Source organism: Carex rostrata, chromosome 17 (genome assembly GCF_964058835.1).
Source record: "Carex rostrata chromosome 17, lpCarRost1.2, whole genome shotgun sequence".
NCBI classification, from domain to species: Eukaryota; Viridiplantae; Streptophyta; class Magnoliopsida; order Poales; family Cyperaceae; genus Carex; species Carex rostrata.
The window spans coordinates 2408121-2429996 of NC_135934.1; the positions used below are offsets into that span (position 1 = coordinate 2408121).

Sequence of the window (21876 nt, forward strand, 5' to 3'; positions counted from 1 at the left end):
AATGGTTAAGATCAGTGTTTTTAAAAAAACGTCTGTTTAGATTTATTAATCGGTTGATTAGTCGTTGACAGTGATCAAATTATTATGGATTTTATGGATTATTTTTTATTATGGCCGATTATTTCTGATTAATTGCTTGGCGGCACTCTATTCATCCGACAACTGCGTACCGTTATTTATAATACTGGTTAAGATACGGATAGAGTGAAAATATTTTCATATCAATAACCAATCAGAATTGATATTATCTATAATTTACATTTTATCTATTAAGTATTGAAATTACTCTTATGTATTCTTACTAAAATTATTGGATAATTAAACAGTAGCAAATAAATAACAAATAATAGTAATATAATAGTTAATTTTATTGTATTTTACAAGTAGAATATCAAAATTCATTCATTTCATACATATGGAATCACATTACTAATAATCCTTTACTGCATCAGTCAACTTTTCGAAAAAAAAAAACACATTACTAATAAAAAAAAAATATGCAAACAATAACACCTAACTTGTTTTTTTTATAAAATAAGATAATTTAAAACACGAATATCTATTTGAACAAATTTAATTATTTAACTGAATAACAAAATATGCGAATAAAAGTAATATGTTTAGTATTTTCTTATAGAAAAATAAAAACATGCATTAAATAACAAACGGAACCACTAGTTATTGCTTTAATATTATCATATGAAATAATTTTATCATCACTGATTATTACTCCAATATTAACATATAATTTTATTTTATATAATTACCTTTGAAGATAATGGTACGAAATATTCTATCTATAATCTTATCTGTTTAATTAATGAAAATGATCCTTATTAATACACATACTCAATAAACTAACGAAAAAAAACTTACTCGTACCTACATACTTGATTAAACTAACGAAAAACAACTTACCCATACTGCATTATCGAATACGGTGCGAGTAGAGTAAACACTTAAACGGGTATTATTGACACCCCTAAGCGGCTAAAGCCCCAATATCTCTTATTAATAATTGTTGGTCAAATTTCATAAATTAAATAAATGTGCACTTCAGTGTACATTGATAAAATACTTTATGTGCATTTGACCATGATTAAGTGTATCTGTAAAGGGATTTGGAAAACGAGTCTAAATAATAACAGTAATAATGGCTGTCGAAGTGTAGTTTGACTGGTCAAAATCATATGACAACTATTATTATTTATCACTTTCACTTAAATAAACACATACGTGCCAACATAATTATCTCTGAATTGGAACTCGTGCAATGTAAGCTGCATGAAAAAAATATATATGAGATCCGGCCATTTTTATTAATACCCAAAAAAAAGTTAATTTTAAAAATGCTCTGACCGCTAGGCCCACGGGCAGTCCAAAAAATCCAGCAGACCGCCCCCTGCAGAGGCGGGCCAAACCCCTATCAGATCGCCCCCTACAGGGGCGAGCCACACCTCTAGCAAATTGCCCGGGCCAGGGGCGGTCCACTAGGGACTAGACCGCCCCTGGTCCGGGCGGTCGTCTTTTTTTTTCTTTTTTTTTAGAGAGATTTTAATATTTGATTTAAAAAATTGTTAAGAAATTTTTTTTTTGTTTAGAGTGTACGCCAAAAAATAAGACATTTGATATATTTATGAAATGATGTCGTAACTCTTTATAACTTTGATTTTAGTTGGATATCACAAGTCTAAAAATAACACTAATTAAGGACTTGGTCTTGATAACACTAATTAAGGGCATTTTTAAAATTAACTTTTTTTTGAAGGGTAATAATAAAAATGGCCGGATGTAGAGGGTACTTATATAGAGGTATCAACGAGTACGATACGGGTTGGGTGGAGGCATTTTCATACCTGTACTTGTTATGATAACAAAAAAAATATTTACTCTTACTCTTTTTTCGAATACAGTATGGGTCGGGTAAACGGATAAAAAAGTACCATTGACATTTAAATTTGTGTTTTTTCGATAAAATATTTTTCAAAACAAAAAAATATACAAATAATTTGTATTATCAAAATTTAATAAAATACTAAACCTTATTGTATCGTATATCATCTTCACACAAATATATATCTATATATGTAATTTTATTTTTAAAAATTATCTTATACGAAAACGGGTAAGATAATGGAAAAAAAATCGTTATATTGTACTGATTGATCAGCGTAGTTTAACTTCATAGCTAAGCTTTTTAGGGCCAAAACCGATAGCGACTAGCAATTTAGAACACTGAGGCCCTGTTCGACGGACAAAGGAGAAAGAAAATGAGAATGAGATTGCAAAATTTTTATATGAATTTTTACTGTTTAAGTAAAAAAAATAAAAATTCACTTTCCTGCAGTCCGAACAGGGCCCATGGAAATATAGAATTTGAAGCAGTTGTTTCTGCATCTTGCGTGGATCCTCATAATTCTCGTCGCTTGCAGATGGATCGTTCATGTATATGAACATGCGGTTAATTATTCTGTCTTTTGTCAATGCTGACTGATCTATTATTTAATGAGAATGCGGGTCCTGAGTCACGCCAGATATATATATCGTTATAGTTCTGAGCTGTCAACTATCATCATTACAAATTTGAATCAATTGCTAAAAACAACGTCCCGACATCATAATATTATGTTTAGCACTTTTACCTTGGACCGAATAGATTTAGATCCTGATCTACGTACGGACGAGATGTATTAACTCAACCTATTTCAATTCGGTCACGTATTGCACTGGATCGGAATTCTCTTATGTCGGGTCCACGGACCTTTATTAGAAAATTAAAATAAATATTTCGAATCTCGACCTACTGGGTAGATTGGGAAAAATGAAACGTCACAGAACGGCATAGCAAGTGTTACTGCTCTGTGCTGTGACCAGTTTTTAAATATTTGATACAGCACGATACATTACGCGAAAGATCCAATCATGGCACGTAATCACGCGAGTCACGTGTAATTAGGTCCGTTAGATCTTAATCAAATGACGAATCTTGAATAAACTAACTTAAATTATGAAAAAAATAGTTAAACGTTCTCACATAGCCAGTTACGTTTGGACACGGCACACGCATAGTCACAACACGCGCCGTGACCACCCCTCAACATTTTGGTCACAACACGTGTCACTGTTCACTTAGTTATGGCATGAGACCAAAGTCACGGCGTGTTAGTCACAACACAGCACGTTTTTTCCACTCAACTACTGGGTTTGAATCAAGTACTATGACTAGATCACCAATATGCTCATCAGTATTGTAAAAAACGGTTTTAACAGTCAATTAAACGGAGTTGTGCGCATCATTTGCATTAATTCAAAAGAGCATTTTTTTAGTTAACGTATTTTGACTGTCTGATTTTAAACGGAGCCAATACGGCCACAGTCTATAATTCAAGAACCCTTTAATATTAGTGTAAATATAGTTTGTACGAATCTTAAAGTGTATTGGACGATCCAGATACATCACCTCAAAAGATTCTTTTTTGAGTTAACGCAGAGGATACGAATTTCCCAGATGCATCTTCCTAAATTCTAGCAGATTTGAAGCAACTGGTATATCGTATTCGTATATAGGAACCTCCTTGGGATGCAGACTGGAGAGCATACAAGCAATTACTGGAAATCTGACGGAATTCGCATCCTCTGAGATATCTCATATTTTGCGTGACTTTTTGGAAAATCTCAACCGTTGCAACAGGTTCTACGCGAATCTCAAAGCTCAAATAATACTGGCCCCTACGTTACCCCTGAATAGGCACCGGATACGTCGGTCACGCAAAATATGAGATATCTCAGAGGAAATGCACTCAATCTGACGCAAGAAATTTTTTGAGTTAATGAATCTCAACCGTTTGATTTTAAACGTAGCCAATCCGGATCCTACCTATAACATAGGAGGCCCTTTAATATTAGTGCGGATCTACTTCGCACGAATCGTAAAACATATTGGACGGCTGAGATTCATTAACCCAATAGATTCCCTTTTGAGTTAATGCAGAGGATACGAATTCAGGAATGGCCCCCATCCCCAATTCAAGTTCCCAGGCAGCATAATAAAGAGGCACATCAGGTGGCTAATTTTGGAAGGACTCAATTTGCATTACTAGTTTTACATTCCCTATATAGTTTTCTTTATCAATGCTATCTTATTATTACTAGATTTAAGTTGGGTAGTTAACTGTCAAAAATATAATATATATATTTCTTTCTTAAGAAATATCAAGCTGCACACGGTCTTTCAAACCCTGCAAAGGAGGCAGCAAGTACATCCTGAACATCGCTCAACTCGATCCACAAACGCACTCGGTTTAGTGTAATTCAGCTCATACATATAATGCACAAAGTTCTTTTAACATTTGTATCAATATATAAATTAGGAGTGCAAACGGATCAAATATTATCCATGCGTATTCGGATTCATGTTCAAAAATTAAATACAGATACCCGATATCTGAATATTCGTACGAATATGGATATTGTTTTAAATTTTAATTATCTGTATTGAATAGTAGATATATATACTATATAGTTAAATGAGGAGGGATCCAATTACACTCTTTTTTGGTGATACCGGGTTACACTCTATATTTTCAAAGTCCAAGCAGTCGATCCAAATCGTTCAACATGATGAATATGTTAAAATGTACTTGTAGATCAAATTTTACATTTTTCGGATTTTTTTTATTATTTATTAATAATATAAAATTTGAATTACTGCAGAGGATATCAATTCCACCACATGAGATAAAATACTCCCAGACAAACTAATATAAATTCGGTGCCTATTTAAAATTTGTGTCAGATCAAAACGGACGACTCAGATCTCATTCTACACGGTCAGGTATTGCACTAGATCTGAATTTGCTTTATCGTTTAATTTCACTGTAAATATATACGAGTACGTACCGAGTGGTGTTCCGTCATATCAAATACAGAGAAAATCTTAGAGAATCTTTGGACTTGTATGGTTAGATAAATCCGAAGTTCCGAACCGTCAAATTTCTTTCATTTTTTTTTTTTTTTTAACGATAAGCCCTTAAGCAACTGTCAAATTTCAATCGGACCGTCAAAATCCATCAGAGATGAGAGGTCTGACGATCTAACAAACAGTAAATTATTCTTGATTTTGATTTCCTGTGCTGAAGAAACAAGACTGGAGTACACAGAAAATGGAGAGAAGCAGCAGGGAAATAGTATGAAATCAGAGGCGAATCAAGCACGTGCACTGATTGATGGATTGATTGATTGATTGATTCATCCCATCTTTGGTCAATTCAAAATGTCCAATCCTTGTTTGCTTGTTTGTTTCATTATAAATTTGAAAATTTGCAAGAAGCCACCGAGATTTCATAAATTAAAAAACCATCGACATCGACCTTAATTTGCCGATCAGCTGATGAGAATGAGACTAGCTCTAATGATATTTCATTAATAACCATCGTTATCTCATTTAAATAATTAATTAAATATACTTCATTAATAACAATCGGTGTCTGGTTGATAATTAATCTCTAATGATTGTGGAACATCTAAGGAGTCTGTATTGACGTAAATCAACTTGATTCAGATTCAAAATCGGGTTTGGATTTGTTTTAAAAAGCGTGCGATGGATAATAAGGATGAAGCTCGTTTGAAGATGTTTTTTTAAATGTTATAATGATATGTATTTCAAAGACAGTGTTAATAGTTTTTTATTTTCTAAGTAATTTATGTTTGCATATTTTTATACATTGCAATTAATATTATAATATTTCTAATATTTCTAATGTGTATGTAATATGTTATAAAAGGAAAAAAGTGACATGACAAGAAAGATATTTGAATCAAATATAAATATTTTTTTTATTTCTTCTTTTTTACTTTGTTATTTAGCATGATAATTTGTTCCTAATTTCAATAAATCATTTCAAAATCCATCACTAATAGAGTTGAGAGTCGAGACTGAGATTGCGTCAAGTGATATCATAACAACCTATCTCTTCTTACAAAATTGTTCAATAAACAATACTTGCACAGTGGAGTGGAGTTAGAATGTGTTGTCGTCGACCTATTTCATTCCTAACCATTCCTCTACGCATTCCAATGCCTCATGTCTTTCATATCTCATATTTTATATCTTCGTTTTCAAAGTTCAAATTGTCGATCCGGAACCATTCAGCATGATATATATACTAAAATATGGTTAAGAATGAAATTTTATAATTTTTGGAAGAGGAGGGTTCCAATGCCTCATGTCTTTCATACCTCATCATGCCTCATATTTTATATCTTCGTTTTCAAAGTTTTAATTGTCGATTCAAATCGTTCAACATGATATATATACTAAAATATGAGATATGATGAGGTATGAAAAAGAATAACGTCCGAACTCTTTTTTGAAGGAGAATTTACTGACAATGTCTTAACTCGATAAACTTGACAATGTTATCTTAAATTAAGTTTAAAAACAAATCTAAAATAGATAAAACTTTATATGCTTGTTATCAGTGTTATAACTAATTGTTGAATTACTGCATGCTTCTACCTGTAGCACAATGACATACCACGTTACTCGCTGAAATTCAAACAGTTAATACCAATCTATTTCACGAGTGATGCATTTACATATAAAGATTATAAATCGTTGCATTCATTTAATTTACAGTCAAGCGGTAAAAAATTGAAGACTTTAAATTGCATCACTCACGAAATAGATCGATTTCAATAATTTTCATTTGTTGCTTGAAGCCTATTCAATAAATTTTTAAAAAGATAGCATGACATGTCACTATGTGCTACAGATAGCATGCTAGACTTTTCCATAATTGTTTGTCAAGTTTCATAAAATTTGTGTGTTATTTAATATTTTATTGTAGGTTATTAAATGTTGACAGGCGTAAATTTTTCTCAATAAGAGTAAATTTATATCAAATTTAATTATTTTTATTTATACAACATCAATAAAGTATATATCATATTCTGAGTGTTGAATTTTAAGAATCAGTCTTTGATCTAGTGACAAAGGCATATGGCTTTCATGTGAGATGTCATTAATTCGAAATCCACAAAATGAGAAAATTCTCTATGATATACAAAAGTGTTTGAAAGTGTGTTCGATGACTTAACATTTAACTCATGATTTAAAAAAAAAATGTTAAATTTTAAAATAATATTTCATTTTAACCACTCGTTAAATTTCTCAAATTAATCTATTGGTCACACATATTTTTATATCATTATCGTTTGGTTAACCTCGTTGCTCGTTGCTAAAGTATAAACTTAAACATTCGAAGGCGTCAAAGATTATACAACAAATAGAGCAATTAGCAAGCCCTTTAGTAAAGTTGTTTTGATTCATCTCATTTCCCTTTTAAGAAAAAGAAAAGGCCAAGAGCCCATTGATTGGGCTTGGTATATTTTGAGACTTGTCACTATAGCGTCGTTTCCAAGTACATCTCGTGTGTGATTTTGTAGGCCTTTTGTCTCTTGGGTGTATTCGCTTTATTTGTTCTAAAATTTCTATCGTCACCTTTACCTTCTTGTTTGCTTTCGCTCTTGTTGTCTTTTTGTAAGGTTCTTGCTAATGAACAGGTGAAATGGCTGTATTGTCTCTTCAACTTCGAGATGTTCATTCGTATTGCGTTATGGGTATTGGTATAGTCAGAATTTGAGTCAGAGGCATGCAAAATGTTTCAGGTTACCGGATTATTGGATCAGTAGACAAAATTAGCTTGTATATTTGAAACATTTTAATTAATCTCATCAAATTCTAAGTCAGTTTTAAACTAAAAAAAATATTATTCAACAATTTTAGTCAATTATCAGTCGCAATTTGTAATTTAATTCATTCGATTGGATCACAATATTAAATTGTCAAAGAACAGAGATAGACAATTTAATTTTCAGAAATAGGCAGGTCAACATATTTATACTATTTTATACTCTATTTTAAAATTTCAGAGATAGACGATTACATATCCCTGTTACATGGTGACTTTGCCACTGATTATGGACATATGCGATTGCTACCATTTTAATTTTAAGGAAAATTAAGTTGCTTACTTTATTTTATTCATTATATTTTGCATATTGTTTGACACTTATGTCATATTTAAATTAATTTATCTGAAAAATAAAAAAATAGAAAATAAATCCTTGTCTATGGCAAATTCCAATGGGTTCTATAAGAAGAGTTAGTGTAGAGTTCATACATGGTTTAACTTGTTTTGCCGTAATCTCATCTTATTTATCATGTTTTTACATCTCGTTTGATAGCTTAAGTGTGATATTTCATATTTGAAATTTATTCCACCTCTTACTTCACCAACAAAATGATTCTTTACCGATTTATTCATTTGTTTTGTGATGTATATTCTTATAGAACAACTCAATCCATGAAGAGCATGTCTCCAATGCTATTTGTATCACATGGTCTGCATACATCTGTTGCCATGATAAGAAATTAAGAATGATTTCTCACTACCATATATTAATGATTTGCCAGATCAGAGTTCATGGGTCTAGATCACGCTTTATTATGTGTGTGTATATATATAACTTTTGTGAGGAGCTTTTTTTTTTATTTGTCTTATTTTGATCAGACAGTTCAAAAGCAGAGGCAAACTTCTGAATTATAAATATCAAACACATAACGAGAATCAATCATATAAAAATTTCATATTAAGAATGAATGTCAATTCATAGTATCTATAATATTTTACTATAAAGTATATAAAAAATTATATATAATAAAAAAAATAGAAGTCAATTGATCCTCTTTCACGTACTCTATATCTGCCCCTGAAACGGTCTATATATAACATAGCCCCTGAAATGTATTAATCTATTCTCCAATCAAAATAACCTTGAAATTAACTCACGAGCAATTGTTCTGTGAATCGTCGATCCAAACAATACTACATTCTGATGAATTAAAAGGTATTTTGTTTTTAGCATTTTTTGTACAAATTATTGCTTTCTGTAATTATATAACTACAAACCGAACAAAAAAAGAGTAATATTTATGATATTAATTTTTTTTAACTAAATTAAGAATCATAACATATCATAGTTTCCTACCCTCTTCTCTGTCCTTATAATTACATACCACCTTCCTTTTTCTTTTTTTAATTGTTTAATAAATATATAGTATGCCTTTTATTCTGAAAAATAAATTAAAGTGCTTCTGTATTTACCATCCGCTAAAATCTCAGACTGTGCTTCAGAAAAGGAGAGAAACTCTTTAATTAAAGAAAAAGAACGAGAATGAAGGGGAACTCCGCGTGCACTCGAACTGCTCATACCATTCACCCGCTTCAGAAGAAAGTAATTGGAGAGAGAAAAAAAAGAATGCACTACTGTAGCGAAGAAAACACACTATACAAGCTTCTCAAATTCATACCTCTCAAATCAGAGTGCAAGTTTCACTGTAGCGAGAAAAACCGCACGCTGTTCTTTCTTCCCGTTCCTCTCCACGTAGGTGTTGTGAAGCACAGTCTTAGATTTTTATTTTTTATTTTTTTTTAATATCTTTGGGCCATCATTACATGTGGTTTACATACTGCCATGTGGCCCAAAAAGGGTGAACTAGAAGTATGGTTTGTTTTGCAATTTTGTTCGTAGAATCTTGGCTTTTTTTCTTTTTTTTTTGAATTATGTAATTTTTTACATTAGTGCAGAGCCTCCTGCATTTTTATTCTCTTATCTTTTTGTCAAGAAATGCTATTCTGATTTTTGTATCTTCCTCTTCTATTCTATTCTATTTATTATTTTTAAGTTATCTCCGTGGGATATGATTATGTTAAATTGATTCTTGTTCAACTTTATCACATGGGACATGCTTTACTTTGAAGAGTCATTCTCTAATACAAACCTTGGGTAAATATATTGACAGCACTAGTTTGACTTCACGAAGAGCATTGACTATATATCCTTTTCAATATGTCTTTATTAGTTGTGTTGTATGAAGTCAAATCAGCTCTGTCAATATCTTATCCTAAAGTAGGCCATCGCTATAGTGTGAAAAATATACGAATATGCCAAAAAAAAAATTAAGTTTGCTGCATATGTGAGAAACAAATTTTTTTGGCTATCAATATCATAATTGTAATCAAATTTGTAACATTAAATATTTACAAGAGATCATTCAACTAAATATTTTTTTGACCCTCTTATACATTAAAATTACACTGCCTCATATTTTTCAGTCTTAAATCTCAATTTTCTCATTCTATCCCTCATAACTATACTTATTATTATCGCTGTCTAGATTTATTCTAGCGACCCCTTCTGATTAGGGGTGAAAATGGTATGGATAATATTTGATTTGTATTCGAAAACTTAGATATGGATATCCGATAATTGAATATCCGTGTAGATAAGAATACTGATATGGCTTTATGTTTCAATTATCCGTATTCGAATGGTAGATATATATCATATATTTTAATATATATTATGAAAAAATTATTTTATTCACCATTATAATTAAATAAATATTACAAACTTTAATAATCTTGTATATTATTTTCATAAATATCCGATCTAATCTGGACCCGTATCTATCCATCTGATATCCGCTTGTTAATCTTATCTGAAAAATAAAAAAAGAGATATAAATATAGTTTTACCACTATCAGATCCTTATCTGCTCCGTTTTCACCCCTACAATTTTCTCATTGTATCCCTCATAATTATACTTATTAACGATGTCTAGATTTATTCTAGCGACCCTTCTGATAGTTACATATAAGTGTATATATTTACCAGAAAAGACAAAATCATGGCATTCCGAGGAAACCATAATGGAAATCCCCCTAAGAAGCTTTGTTCCTTAATTATTCTCTTATTTAAAGGATAGATAAAACTTATACCTATCTCCATGAGATTCCATAATTTAAATTAATGTGCATAGTTATGTTGGAAGAACAAACCAATGATTGTTTTATCCTTTGCGAATGTGCCTTTTTTGTTTGGATTTACAATCAGATAGCTATCTATATCAAGCTGTTATTCCCCTAGCACTTATGCAAACACCATGATTAAGGTTCTTCTTGTTTGTCTTTGTTAAGTGCAGAGGAATATAATTATATAAGTGATAGTTATCTTTAATGAAGAGTGTTTCGGTGCCATAAAAATTTTATTGTTGCAAAATATATATTACAACATTTTGGGTAAATTTTGGCGAATTGCACTAAACTGTTCTTTGTCACGAATTGATTACTCTAAGTTTAATTTGTCAATCTATATTATAGTTGGAGGAAATGACCATGCAATCAAATAATTAAGATGGCTTGTATATGAATTGTCTTTATTTTTTTTATTTTTTTGAGGAAGGCCTTGTATATGAATTAGTGTTGTAAAAAACATCTGTTTAGACCGATTAATCAGCCGATTAGTCGTTGACGGTAATCAAACCGTTACATATTTTTTCCGATTATGACCGATTATTTATGATTATTTCCAATTAATCGCTTGGCGGTACCTTGTCCGTCCGATAACCGCATACTGCTATTTACAACACTGATATGAATTGACCTCTACATCTTAGTACTAGAAAAAAAATGTTTAATCTAAGATACTAGCAACTTAACAGTTGCCAGAAGGGTTCAATTAAATACTAAAGTACAATTTTTCCCCAAGGCAAGCACAGAAAAAGAGATGGAAAAGAAAAGAAAAGATAACTATTGTTTCAATGAAATGATCCGGTATCTTATGCGAACAAACTCTCCCTTTAGTATCTTCACAGGTTTTTACTGGTACGATCTCAAACACATTCTTCTTACCAGGTACCGGCGCTGTCACCACCTCATGAGAGAACACTTCAGTATTATTGTACCTAGTTTTACAGCAAATGTGTTGTCAGATCTCATCATTTTCACATGCCAATTAAGTATATCCGCTTGGACCTTCCAGTTCAATGTACGTTTTCGCTCAAGACAAATATTTTTGCAAACTTGTTTGGAATATATAATCTCTGCAGAATTATATGCATGGAATGGAATGAAAGAGATAAACAGAGCATTTGTCAGTGGCATAGAAAGTAGAACAACTAATTAAAACTTTGAGGGACTGAAAATAAAATAACAACTAAACGCTCTTTACTGATAAAGATAAGAGTTAATTTTAAATGATGTATGAAGCACAAAAACTGCTACCCGTTTCTAATTAAATGCATTTTAATGGGTTCAAAAATTGAGCAATTTAGAGAGTTTAAAAATATGAGAAATATAAAAAAATAACAGAAGAAAATAAATTAAATAAAAAACTTTTGTAGAGAGATTCTATTTTGAGAAATTTTAGTAGATGTCACCGGCTCACTGCTCAAGGCTCACAGACCAACGGTTATTTTTGGAACCGGATCATCTACCCTCATGTGGGCAAAAATTCCTGCTCCTAAAGTCACTGATACGTGAGTTCAGACTCAGAGTAGATTTTGATATTTAAATATTAAATATTATTTTGCCTCAAAACTTATTCTAGATCCACGTGTCAGTGATTTTAGAGGTCAAAATTTCCTGCTCACATAGAATAAAAGATTTGGTTCTGTTATTCTTACCTGACCAATTAATTGTTGTTGTTAGCAAATTTAATTTCCTGTTGTGGTGCTCTATCCCACATGAACAAATTTAATTAATTATTCGTTGAATGAAAATAAATTGTCATAAAAAATATAATTAATTAGCGTAGGAACGATTAGATTCACCCTCTATAAAGTTCCTTTAGTAGTTTGCTACTAAGTAGACCAGGTCCAGGGAATATTTTCATAATTCGGGTGAATAATAATAGGAACTTATTCTTGTCTACGACTTTATACTTGAAAGCTGGTGTTAACCGAATGGAAGGTTCTGCGAGCATCTGCCAAATGCACAAATGTAATTTGATATATCACCATTTTGTGAAACGTTATAGAATTTGACAACAAGCCTAAATAAATCTTTTTGCTGAATTCTCCATTCTCCATTCCATTTCTTTGTCAAAGTAGATTTAAGTTTAATATGCATTATACATAGAATTTAACAAAAAGTTTGTCCAGGACATGTAAGTTTTTTGGGTCTTTTTGTTAAAAAAAATATTCTTATTCTAACTTTATAATAAATATAGGTTTATTTTTTTTTATAATTATTCTTATTCTAACTTCTATAGGTTCTAATAACTTTTTCTTACAAAGATTCGGAAATCCTGTTAAATTTTATATGTGGTTTAGACATATATGATTGTACTTTTGTTATTTGAATTATTTAAGAAAATGTATTTTCTATAAAATATAAATTGAGAAAAATATTAGAGTCGAGCTTTATTTTTAAAATTTGTGCATAGTCATTTTAGTTTCTTTTTATAAAGATGAAAATTGGAGCGATTGTTAAATCTTTATATAAGGAAATCTTATAAAATGCTCTCCTTATCAAAATCATCAAACAAAATATCTCTCATCTAAAATTATTAACAAAATGTCCTTGTAGGTCCCAATATTTCTCTCTGTCTCCCTCCCTCTTTTCTCCCTCCCACTTACTCTCTTTTCCTTATTTCTCATTTCTACCTATTTGAGTTTGATCCTTGACTCACAATTTGAGAAGTTCATTACTTTAATTTACTGTCTTGGTTCCATTACCTAGGTTAACGAGGGCTAAGGATTTATTCGGACTTAATAGTTAACCCAATGACATAATTGTCAAATTCAATAAAAAATTCAAAATCATTAGATTAATGGTAGAGTCTAAGCAGAATTTAAATGATTTTAAGGAATAAGCTATTAGGAAATGAGACATGTGTAAACATTGTACTGTGTTTCATCATTAATAAGGCATAAACACTCAAGACTAGATTTACAATTCAAGTCTTTGAATATAAATTGACCTCAAGCTCTAAACTAGATGATACTTGTGGGTCAAAGAAGATATAGGTTCAACAACAAAGAGTGAAAATTGCTTGGGCGGTAGGCTTATGGTCCATTTGGAGAGAAAGGAACAATAGGATCTTCAATGACAAAATAAAGACGGTCCTAATGCTTACTAACGAGGTGATAACGGACATGCAACAGTGGATTAGGAATTGTTGAGAGATAGTTATTTTTAAAGCATTAAAGAATAGAGTGAGCGGTGTAATTTGTATAAATATTAGTTATCCAACTATGTCCGTTGGACAATTGTAAATAATTTTCTATCAATTAAAAATGAGGTCATAAATTCAATACTTGAATATAATTGTAGATATATAAAGGAATTTTTTTATAAAGTGTCATTCTTACAGTAACTATCAAACACAATATCCCTCCTTTAAAATTATTAGCAAAATGTCCGTTCCAATATTTCCCTTCCTCTCCCTCCCTCCTTTCTCCCTCTCACTTACTCTCTCACCTCCTTTTGAAAACCAACTGCTCTCCCGTATTTTTTTTTTTTTTTTTAATGTGATGTATTCTATAATTAACTTGGTAGTGCCTATCTACTTTTTTTTTTTTAATAATATGTGAATCTGAACCGTAGATTCGGTGGCACAAAAGATTAATGGTGTTGTTTCTATTTTATAGATATGCCCGTGTACCAATCCTAGTTCCACGTGGCTCAGTGAGGATAAAGACAAAAATACCCCACCCTCCATCCAACGGTCCTTGTTTAACAAGGGCCTCTATATAAGCTCCTCAGTTTCCTTCTCAGATCACCAAACCACCAAAGTTTAATTGCCTCTCCTATCCATGCTAATATAATATCTAAGATTTCAAGGGTCTAAAGGTAAAAGAGGGAGCTCCCTTCTATCCAATGTACGAGGGGAAGTTGGGATGAAGTATATAAATGGTGAGCTTGCATGTATGTATATGTTGCCTTGCATCTTCTCATACTTGGATTGAAGGGAGCTCCTCTCTCTCCTTCTCTTTCTCTCTGTTTTCTTCTTCTTCTTCTTATTTTTTAAGTTAATTATATTTGCTTCCCACAAAATTTGACTTCTATTGTGGACAAGGTTTTCTTTGTGTAATTTGCAGGATCCTAAGTAGAGATTTGGCTTTAGAAGTAACCGGACGTGCTGATGCAATCATGCAACAGTTTTTGAGATATAAAAATGGAGATATATATAGCCTTTTAATTTTTTTATAATGTTTATAAGAATTTTTATTTGAATTTTAAACCTACGGTCTTTTACTCGGAGAGTGTTGCTTTTGTCGCTAGATTAAAAATTGGTTCTCGATGCAACAGTTAATGGGCAATTTGTGGTTAAAATTATTGTAGAATTTTGTACCATATTTTTAGTTCATTGTTTTTAATATCTAAATAAAATGGCTAGATTTTGATTTATATTTATTGTAATATTAGATTTTTTTTCTCTTAATTTAATAGTTCGTTGCCATTTAGTATAGATGTATAGGTAGAAATTTTTTTCGTGTAATTGTTATTTTGGTACAGAAGCGGAGTTGCATATAATGAATGGAGTCAATTAATTTTTATTAATGTATGATTTTTAATATAACTTAGAGTAAAAAATTATGAATATTGTAAATTGACTTTTATTATCAGCATAAAAATTGTATATTGACTCTTAATATGTGTTGATCCTCGTATTTGAAAATTTGGCATCGTCTTCAATTGTTTCTCTTTGATTATAAGCAAATTTAAAAGTGCCTTGTAAAACCTTTTTTTTATCAATGAAATCATAGTAGATATTCAAAGCCGCTAAATGTCAAAAATATTTGTAAATAACTTTTTTCTATCAATGAAATTGACAGTGTTTCACTGTCCTTCAAAAATAAATTTTCAAAAAAGAAAAAAAAATAATTAGGTGAAAGATCGTAATTATTCAAAATTTTGAATAAATCTAGGGGTTTCTTCCGTCCAAGTATGGCACTATTTTTATGTCAAAATTATCTCCATAACACATTTTTGGACCAATATCACCGAAATAATTCTTTGCACAAAAAAAAAGAACAACTTGAGTTCTGAAGGTTTAGTAATGTGATTTATAGTATGTGCACATAAAATCCAACCATCCAAACTTGAAAATTTAGATATGAAGTAGATTTGATTAAGCAGGAAAATTTTATTTATTAGATTTGGATTTGAAAATAATTTTAATTAAAGTTCTGTGAATTAAATTCTGTGTACAAAAAAAGAGGCATGTTATCGTTGTTTTAATGCAATTACCGTTTTTCTTGATGTAAAATTTTAAACTCGCAGCCGGATTCGATACAACTAGATAATAGATTTTTGGGGGAATTTCACGTATACCCCTCAAAAACTTCAAAATTACGTATTTCCCCTTCTAAAATTTGAAATTACATATTCCCCCCTCTAAAGTTCAAAAACTCACATATTTACCCATTTTATTATCTTTTCTATTAAAACACATTCTAAATTTATAAAATACCTATTTTACCCTTTTATTAAAAAGCATAAAACACTCATCTGACTCAAATTTGAATCTAAAGGTTACTCTACCGTCTGAATTGCTTTGAGATCCGTGCGCGCTAGATCAGCACGAATCTTGAAGCGAACAAACACTGAAATTGATGCAATGTACACAGATCAAAATTACTTTGAGATTCGTGTGGGCTAGATTAGCACGAATCTTGAAGCGAACACAATAATCTTATTGCAATACGTGCGGATCTGACGGTAGAGAAACCCTTCAGATTCAAATTTGAGTTCGATGGGGCATTTTATACTTTTAATGAAGGGTAGAATAGGTATTTTATATATTTAGAATGAGTTTTAATATAAAAGACAATGAAATGGGTAAATATGTGAGTTTTTGAACTTTAGAGGGGGAAATACGTAATTTTGAAGTTTTTGAGGGGTATACGTGAAATTCCCCCTAGATTTTTTTTATTCAGGTCGATGCAATTTAATATTGTTCGTCCAGCAATTAAAAGAGGATAAAAATTTAACAGCCAAACTTTTAAATAACTTGGTTAATTATTAATCGATTTTCAGATCAGAATTTTTATGACAAAGAATACATCTGTAATTTATTTTTCAATAATATTGCTGGGTCTTGGTAAAGAATATTTCAGTTTCAACGATTATATATAATTTGTATTTCAGAGAAAAAAGAAGTTTGCACACAAATTATTTTATCGCTTGTGAAACAAAAAATAAAGGTAAAACCACAAAAAAAAAAAAAAAAAAAAAGATGATGGAAGTGATTAGTATTTAAAGGGAATTCTGCTATTAGTAAATAGTTGATTATGATATCAGTGCTGAATTAGTAACAATTTTAAGATAAGAACAGAATTGGTGAAATATGTCGTTAACTCCCGACACAAATAAATAAATGCAATTAAGTCCTACCAACAATTTATCAGGGGTCTGCGGTAAATTAAAATGCAATTAAGTCCTACTTACAATTGTTATTGGTAAGTAGAATCAGTAGATGGCGAAGCCCGAACAACATCAAATTCATCATGAAACAAAGCCTTGCTAAGAGACCTATTTGGTGTCTTCGTACCACTTGTTGTCTCTTTTGTACCAGTCATGGGTGTCTCACACACCACAAAATTAGCCGGAACCCGTCTTCTTTTTCTCCGAGATGAGTTTGGAGGCCTCAGATCGAGCCCATTTCCCTCAAATTTGGGTTGTTTAAGGGCCCAAACCCTGTGCAAATCTGGCATCCAACTCGTGAAGGATTTGAAGCGCCGTTGCCGGTCTATACTCTCTCTGGCTTTCACTTTTTTCTCCTCCATGATTTGTTCGCCGATTGACAATTCTTCAATTTTTGGTTCACTTGTGTTGTCTGGATCAGTGTTATTGGAAGAATAAAATTCTCCATGTTGTTCTGACATGTCAAACTCCATCTGGCTGTATATTTGTTGAACTATATCTGGTACTGAGTGGCCGTACCTGTAAAACAGAATAATAAGGACATACATGAATAGCTGATTGATAAAATAAAAATCTACATGAAATCTGTATATTTGAGTAAACACAACTCAGCATTAGATTTCCAGTGTTCTCAAAATAAACCCATCTTTTGTGGAATCAATTTGAAATAGTCTGCAGTACTAATTAGCCTTCATTAATATTGCAATAAATTATCTTTGAAAAATTAGAATTTTATTTTTAACCCTTATAGAATGCACCTACAACAATAATTGACCCACTCAATCTTGTTTTCAGTTTATTTTGGAAAAAATAACAAGCTATACTATATATTGACTAGCCAATAGAAAGATAAGATAATAAGTTATCAATCCTGATCCGGCCCGAAAGGTAACTGGTCTACTAGGGCTCCGGTGCTTCTTGGTCTGGACCTGATCCAATACATATCCGACCCAACTAGGTTGCTGGTCTACTAGGCTCTGGTGCTTCTAGGTCTGGACCTGATTCAAAACATATCTGGTCCAACTAGGTAGCTGGTCTACTAGGCTCGGGTTGCTTCTAGGTCGGGACCTGATCAACACATATACATGTACTTTGCAAAAGATGATAAGCGGGAGGAATATAATAAATACAATAATCCTTTATTTACTGGCCTAAAGGGATAAAGTTGTAGCCTGAACCTGACATGACCCCATTTGCGAGCTCTTTTATAACAAGAACTTTTATTTTCTAAATTTGTCAAAAACAGAATATACCTAGATTTGATGGTCCTTTCGGAAAAATCAAGTATAGAAGTAGCCACACTAGAAGAATTGGTTTGTAAATTCAAATCTATGAATTGTAAAAGCAGACAAATCTCCCTTATCATCCTTTGCTTTCTGGTTTCTTCAATTTGTGAGGCAGCCACTGAATTCAGTATCTCCATCCTGAACAAGATCTGTACCTCATGTCTGTATTATGTAAAGGAATACTACTAAGAGAATTACTAAATGAAAAGGCAAATTTAAAATAATGTAGAGAGCAATAGATATGATTTCTTCAGTGAGCAACTCTTGTATATGGCCATAATTCAACAAAGTCGGACACCAGAACAATTAATATTTGCAATTAACACCCACAAACTCATTTTTGGTCAAAACTGAGTTCAAGCAAGCAAGACGACAAAATTACACCTAACAAATGAAGATAATTCTAATAGAGTAAAGGTTAAGGTAGCTTTGATTTTAATTTACTTGGAACATATGAAAAAAAAGGTAGTAGAGCAAAGGGCAAATTTCTTGCCTTTCAATGCAAGTGAACTACTCTATTTCCTATAAATGCACTATGGCCAAATCAAAATAATGATATCAGAAAAGAAGAAAGGATACTCTTTAAGCTTGTAATTTGTGTTGTAGCTACTTCCTTTGTACTTTGCAAGCAGGTTCTTTGGTTTCTTCAAAATTAGGTTTGCAACCTCCGGACCAACACCTCCACCTCCCACTTTTTTAGAAACAGCTTCTATCATCAAATGAACAAAGCTCTCAACTGAAATCCTTAAATTGCCATCCTCAAGCAATAGATCCTTCTCAATTTTCTGTTCTAAGCTACCAAGGAAAGTCTCTGCCTCTTCTACACTAGAAAATGGTGATACCCCCTCCTCGTTTGTGTCCATTTTATCTTCAAAAGGAGCCACTTGAGATTGATTTTCTGCTTCTGCCTCAATCTCTCTCTCTTTGGACATTAAATTGCATCTACCAGTACAAGATTCTCTCATTTGACTGACCCAACACTTAAAAAACTTCAACTTCTTCCATTTTGATGAGAACTTGCGAAAATAGAGATCACAGATGTCTCCAAAAACACCAGCCTCAGAATAAGACAATGCAATTTCCCGAAAAGAGATAAAATCCTGGGATTCCAGTAAATGCTCTACTACCTGTTTTCTCTTCCTTTTTTCACCTTTAATTTCTGACAAATCACATCTGCATTTCTCTTTTTCAAGAAAACCCTTTTCTAATACATACAGTAATCCGTGGTTAATTGTGAATGGTATAAGAACACCTTCGAAACAAGTACCATTGCTATCTGGTATTGAAACCATGGCTGAATAGCTTCTACTGTATAGGAAAGAAAGGAACAGTTGCCAAATGGGCATTTCTCGTACCAGTTCTCCTTTTTCGATGCACAAGTGCTCGAGGATTTTGTCAGGAAAGAACACCTCAGATCCATTTTGCGTGCTTTCTCCAGCTTTGCTCGAAAACCCATGAATTATAACCATAGATGATGCATTTTTCAGAACCTTCTCAGTGTCCCCAATTCTTTTAACTCCTTTAACACAAATTTTAGTGATTTCACGGCCAAAATTTTGGAAGGATGGGCTCATTTGAAGTGACCTTTGATCAATAATTTGCATATGGAGTGCATCAATTTCGCAGCTTTTGCACTCCAAGGGTTTCCCTTTCACATCAGAAATCTCCAAAATCAACTCCATTGGTGCACTTGTGCTATTTCTTCCATGCATATGCCCAATTGAACACCCAATGAATGGAAAAATAAGACCCACTGGGATTATAGAAGAACCCAGAACTATTGTATCAGTAGAAGAAAAACTCCAATGCTGCTCCTTGAAAACTGCTTCAACCCAATTTGAGCCGGTCATCTCATTGTCAGATTCAATCTCAAAGTCGACTTTAACCCAGCAGAGAGTAATATCCCTTGAATCCAGCCTCTCCTTTACGGGGTAAAAGATTTGCAAGAATTTCTCAGCAAATTCATAAAAACGAACTGATCCATCCACAGTAGCCTCCAGATCCACAAATTGAGCCAAAAGATTTGCATCTTGCAACACTGGCGAGAACAATATTATCAAATTCGACGCAAATCTGAGCAATCCCTGATCAGTTTCAGCGTGTCTCTTAGCCTCCCACGCGTACTCATTCTCTAGCTGGAGAAGCGATTTGGCAAGCAGACACGCCTTAGAGCTTCCATTGATGCGAGAAGTCCCCAGATCCGGGATCAACGATATCAATTCTAGGGTTTCTGAGAGTGTAATTAGGGTTTGGGAGTGGTGATTAAAGGAGAGGGAATTGGGGCATTTGCCGAGGATTTGGTGAGTTTTTGAACTTGAGGAGATCGGAGATAAGCTGGAGAAGAAGAACTTGAGTGCGGAGAGAGAAGAGACGAGTTGTGGAGAGGAGAGGATGCGGTGGATTGAAGAGAGGATTGGGGTGAAGTAGGATTTGGGATTCTGAGGGGAGAAGAGGGGTTCGAGGTCGATAAGCAAGACCACACGTTGTGTCTTTGGGTGAAGTGGATCCATTAGAGAGAGCGAGAGAGATGAGAGGCGCGAGGCTCAGTGTGTAAACGAAGAATTGGATGGAGCGCAGTGGCCAGTGGGGTTTTCTTGTTCTTCGAAATTTGGGCGGGAAAACAGGCTCCGGAAAAAAGAAGAAGAAGAATGCGTATCGTCTGCATTAACTTAAAAAGGAATCTTTTGAGTTAATAGATCTCAAACGTCTGATTTTAAACGGAGTCAATCCGACCGCTGCTTATGATATTAGGAGTCCTTTAATATTAGTGTGGATCTAGTCCACACGAATCTTAAAACAGATCGTATGGTCAATATTCATTAACTCAAAAGATTCCCTTTTGAGTTAACGCAGAGGATACGAATTCGGAAAAATGCGCGATTGCCGATTGACCATTTATTAACATCTGAGCACAGTTACAATCGGATGGTTCTTTTAGCCTGGCACGAATCACAAAACTGACCCCTACAATCTCCACAGGTATCGGATTTAGTCTGATCCGGATAGGATTAATCTGGCCCGTCAGTTTCAATTTGCTTGAGTCAGGTACCTGAGAGGATACGGATGTAAATTAGAGAAATCATGAGACGAGGACTAAATCGGTGCTTGTGTGGTGTTCTTAAAATAAATAAAAAAGTTAAAATATTATATCATAATTTAGGGAATTCAAATTCTGTCTGTAAAGAGGATATCTTTTGCAAAAAATTACACACTAATTTAAAAAATTATGTTTGTAAGTAAAAAATAAATATGATATATAAATAATAGAAGAATTAATCAATTTCAAAATAAGAAGAAAAAACATATAAAAAATA

The 21876-nt window shown here is 32.5% G+C and overlaps 1 protein-coding gene across 1 annotated transcript; it reads right to left on the reverse strand.

The window, feature by feature from the left end:
- Window positions 1-17150: 17150 nt before the first annotated feature.
- On the reverse strand, window positions 17151-21199 carry LOC144568764 (LIM domain protein). The gene is made up of 3 exons (XM_078319150.1): window positions 19142-21199; window positions 18530-18724; window positions 17151-17795 (listed from the first exon to the last, which is right to left on the reverse strand). Exons 1-3 carry the CDS (start codon window positions 21070-21072, stop codon window positions 17306-17308), a joined length of 2616 nt encoding a protein of 871 aa, XP_078175276.1. The 5' UTR covers window positions 21073-21199; the 3' UTR covers window positions 17151-17305.
- Between the last annotated feature and the right edge of the window lie 677 nt (window positions 21200-21876).

What these genes read in the sequence shown, in the direction of transcription:
- LOC144568764 (XM_078319150.1), bottom strand. Translation starts at nt 21,072, where the DNA reads ATGGATCCACTTCACCCAAAGACACAACGTGTGGTCTTGCTTATCGAC. An exon ending in ACAAATTACAAGCTTAAAGA is followed by an intron (nt 18,725 to 19,141) that starts GTATCCTTTCTT and finishes TACATAATACAG; the next exon opens with ACATGAGGTACAGATCTTGT. An exon ending in GAAAGGACCATCAAATCTAG is followed by an intron (nt 17,796 to 18,529) that starts GTATATTCTGTT and finishes TCTGTTTTACAG; the next exon opens with GTACGGCCACTCAGTACCAG.